The 2,397-nt window shown below is 39.2% G+C and overlaps 1 protein-coding gene across 1 annotated transcript; it reads left to right on the top strand.

The window, feature by feature from the left end:
- Positions 1-887: 887 nt before the first annotated feature.
- Positions 888-1,997, top strand: LOC119828192. Its single transcript, XM_038350293.1, has one exon. The coding sequence runs from the start codon at positions 888-890 to the stop codon at positions 1,995-1,997; it is 1,110 nt and encodes a 369-aa protein (XP_038206221.1).
- The last annotated feature ends 400 nt before the right edge of the window (positions 1,998-2,397 follow it).

Below are 2,397 nucleotides of genomic sequence, written 5' to 3'. Positions count from 1 at the left end.
CGACACACCTATTCTCGAAACGTACACATTAAGGCGAAAAGATGTACAGAAACTATGTAGACAATTTTCTCAAGAAAACAACCGCAAGCTATGTCGAGAGATACTCCGATAGCTCAGATTTTGAATGTCCAGTTAATATACCACCCGTAACTGCCAAACGTGGAAACCACGGCCTTTTAAACAATTATGCATGGAATTTTGATCAAAGGGAAATCGGCAACAATTCACAAGTTCAAAAATGTCAAATCGATAAAGGAAATATAACAAAAAGATTTCAAAAGATGATCGCCCACAAACAATCGAAACACACTATGTCTGCTGATAAGAACTGCAAACCAAACAACCAAATGCCATGTCCCGAAAAGAACTATTATAAGAGCAGAGGTGATCAAAGCAGTCGTCAGAACATTGAAAAAATGGGTTCGAAATCAATATTGCGAGATAAAGTTCTGCCGCGTTTTTCAACTATTTTCCGGCGAACGAATTATGCAAAAGAAATAGAAGAAAGAGAACAAATACTCTCTTCTAAATGTGCGAATTGTGAACGCAGACGAATAAAGAAATTAAACAAAATGCGCCAATATTATGCAATTCAGCCTAATTTTGCTGTTGTGGGAAACATACATGACGTAACTAATCGCTACCATCAAACTAATACACAAAACTTACCTTTGTCTCATTACTCCATTAGCAGAAACCCATCGACCAATAAATGCTGCCTGACCTCATCAGGATCTGATATTATTCCAGAGAGAAATCCGAATGACGTATTCTATAATAATAAAAAGAAGAAAAATAAGAAAATACAATATGAATATGAAACCCTTAATTGTAATGTCTACCAAGAAAAAAAGCAGAATAAACATCTACAGTACCCTTCAAAACACATGAAACCATATCAGATTTATGCAAATTCTTCCTGCCAAGCCAAGAATCTATCAGGACATTCTGTGGAACAATCGAAAATACCGTCGTCATCCTCAAGTTTCTGGGATTATGTAGCGGATAGGATTAAATCGAAATCCAAAAAACCATGTAGTTGTGAACCGCCTCCTCCACCCCATTGTAACCTTGATAGTTGTGAGGTTTTAAATCCAAAACTAAGTAACGAAAATAAACCGATGTCCCCAAAACCTCGTAGTACTGGCGAAATGCCAAGCTCACCGCCGAAACTGAAAACTCAATTAGAATGTAAATGTACTAATACACAAGCTCAAGACCAGGACGAAGCGCCCACGTCTTGCCAAGAGCCACATGATGTCATAACAAAAAATTTAATAGATAAATATAAAGGTCAAATTCTTTGTATACACAATCCCCCTTGCATTTTAATCAATGGCTGCCTTAACTTACCTCCTCCAAAACCAACCGGAATGTCCAATGTGTGGCGCCTCAGTCAAAGCAAGAGATCTAGCTTCCGAGAAGGCAATAAATGCCAAAAATACACTGAAAGTTCGTGTCAGTATCAGCCTCCAGACGCCGTGCAAGAGTGTCTCCCAGAATTTCAAACAGAAAAAATCGTACAAAGCATTTGTAACCACGATCCACCCTGCGAAGTAGTGCGCAGGTGCTATAGACCCAAACATGACGCTAAGTTCCGAGATTCCTGTGTTCATGTGCCGATGTGTAAAAAGTTGCCTGAATGTCTAATCGTCGAAGGAGAAACAGATGAGCAAGACGGGGATTGCTCGCACAGTCCGAAGTGTGCAGAAGTACCAATATGCTCAAAGAAATTCATGACGCTCACAGCTAAGGAAGATACTAGTACCCAAGTGAAAGCTAAAACGAGAATGGTGTGTCGACACGAGCCCCCTTGCTTGATGATCCCGAAGTGCATAGGCCGCGTCATTTGCACGGAGTCTGTGCCTTGTGACGCCATACCAGATTGCGTGCACCAACCCTGCTGCGAATACATACCAGCGTGTTGCAGACGGGCTGCTAAAGAAATGGTTTCTGTTTCATGTCAATATCCATACGCTCCCTGTCGTATAGTTTAAACCAAGAGCATTTGAAAGGTTCTTTGTTTGATAGAATTATTTGTAGTCGCATATAAGTTCCAATTAATGTTTTTAAATATGTAAAGGTTAAACTAGAATTTATTGTTTATAAAAACAGACGATGGACCAAATGAAAGAATAAAACGATTAAGCACACATCGACTTTTCTTTATAACATAATATGAAATTGTAAAGTCATAAAGAATCTTTATTTTTCAGCCGTCGCTCACTTCAAACGAAGAAGGGATCTCATTGAAAGTGCCTCGCATCCCTTTGCAGCAAAAGAACCGATTGTTAAGATTGCTTCAAGCGAAACGGCAATTCTGAGCAGTTTCGTGTTATGGTATGTTTTTATTTGTTTTTATGGCGAAACTGTAAACGAGTAGTTGAACGATGGAGA

This window comes from Zerene cesonia, chromosome 7 (assembly GCF_012273895.1).
Source record: "Zerene cesonia ecotype Mississippi chromosome 7, Zerene_cesonia_1.1, whole genome shotgun sequence".
NCBI classification, from domain to species: domain Eukaryota; kingdom Metazoa; phylum Arthropoda; class Insecta; order Lepidoptera; family Pieridae; genus Zerene; species Zerene cesonia.
Note: the sequence above shows the minus strand (reverse complement) of the source record. Positions and strands in the feature narration are given on the sequence as shown.

Excerpts from the sequence above, each read along its gene's own strand:
- LOC119828192 (XM_038350293.1), top strand. The coding sequence starts at position 888 with ATGAAACCATATCAGATTTATGCAAATTCTTCCTGCCAAGCCAAGAAT.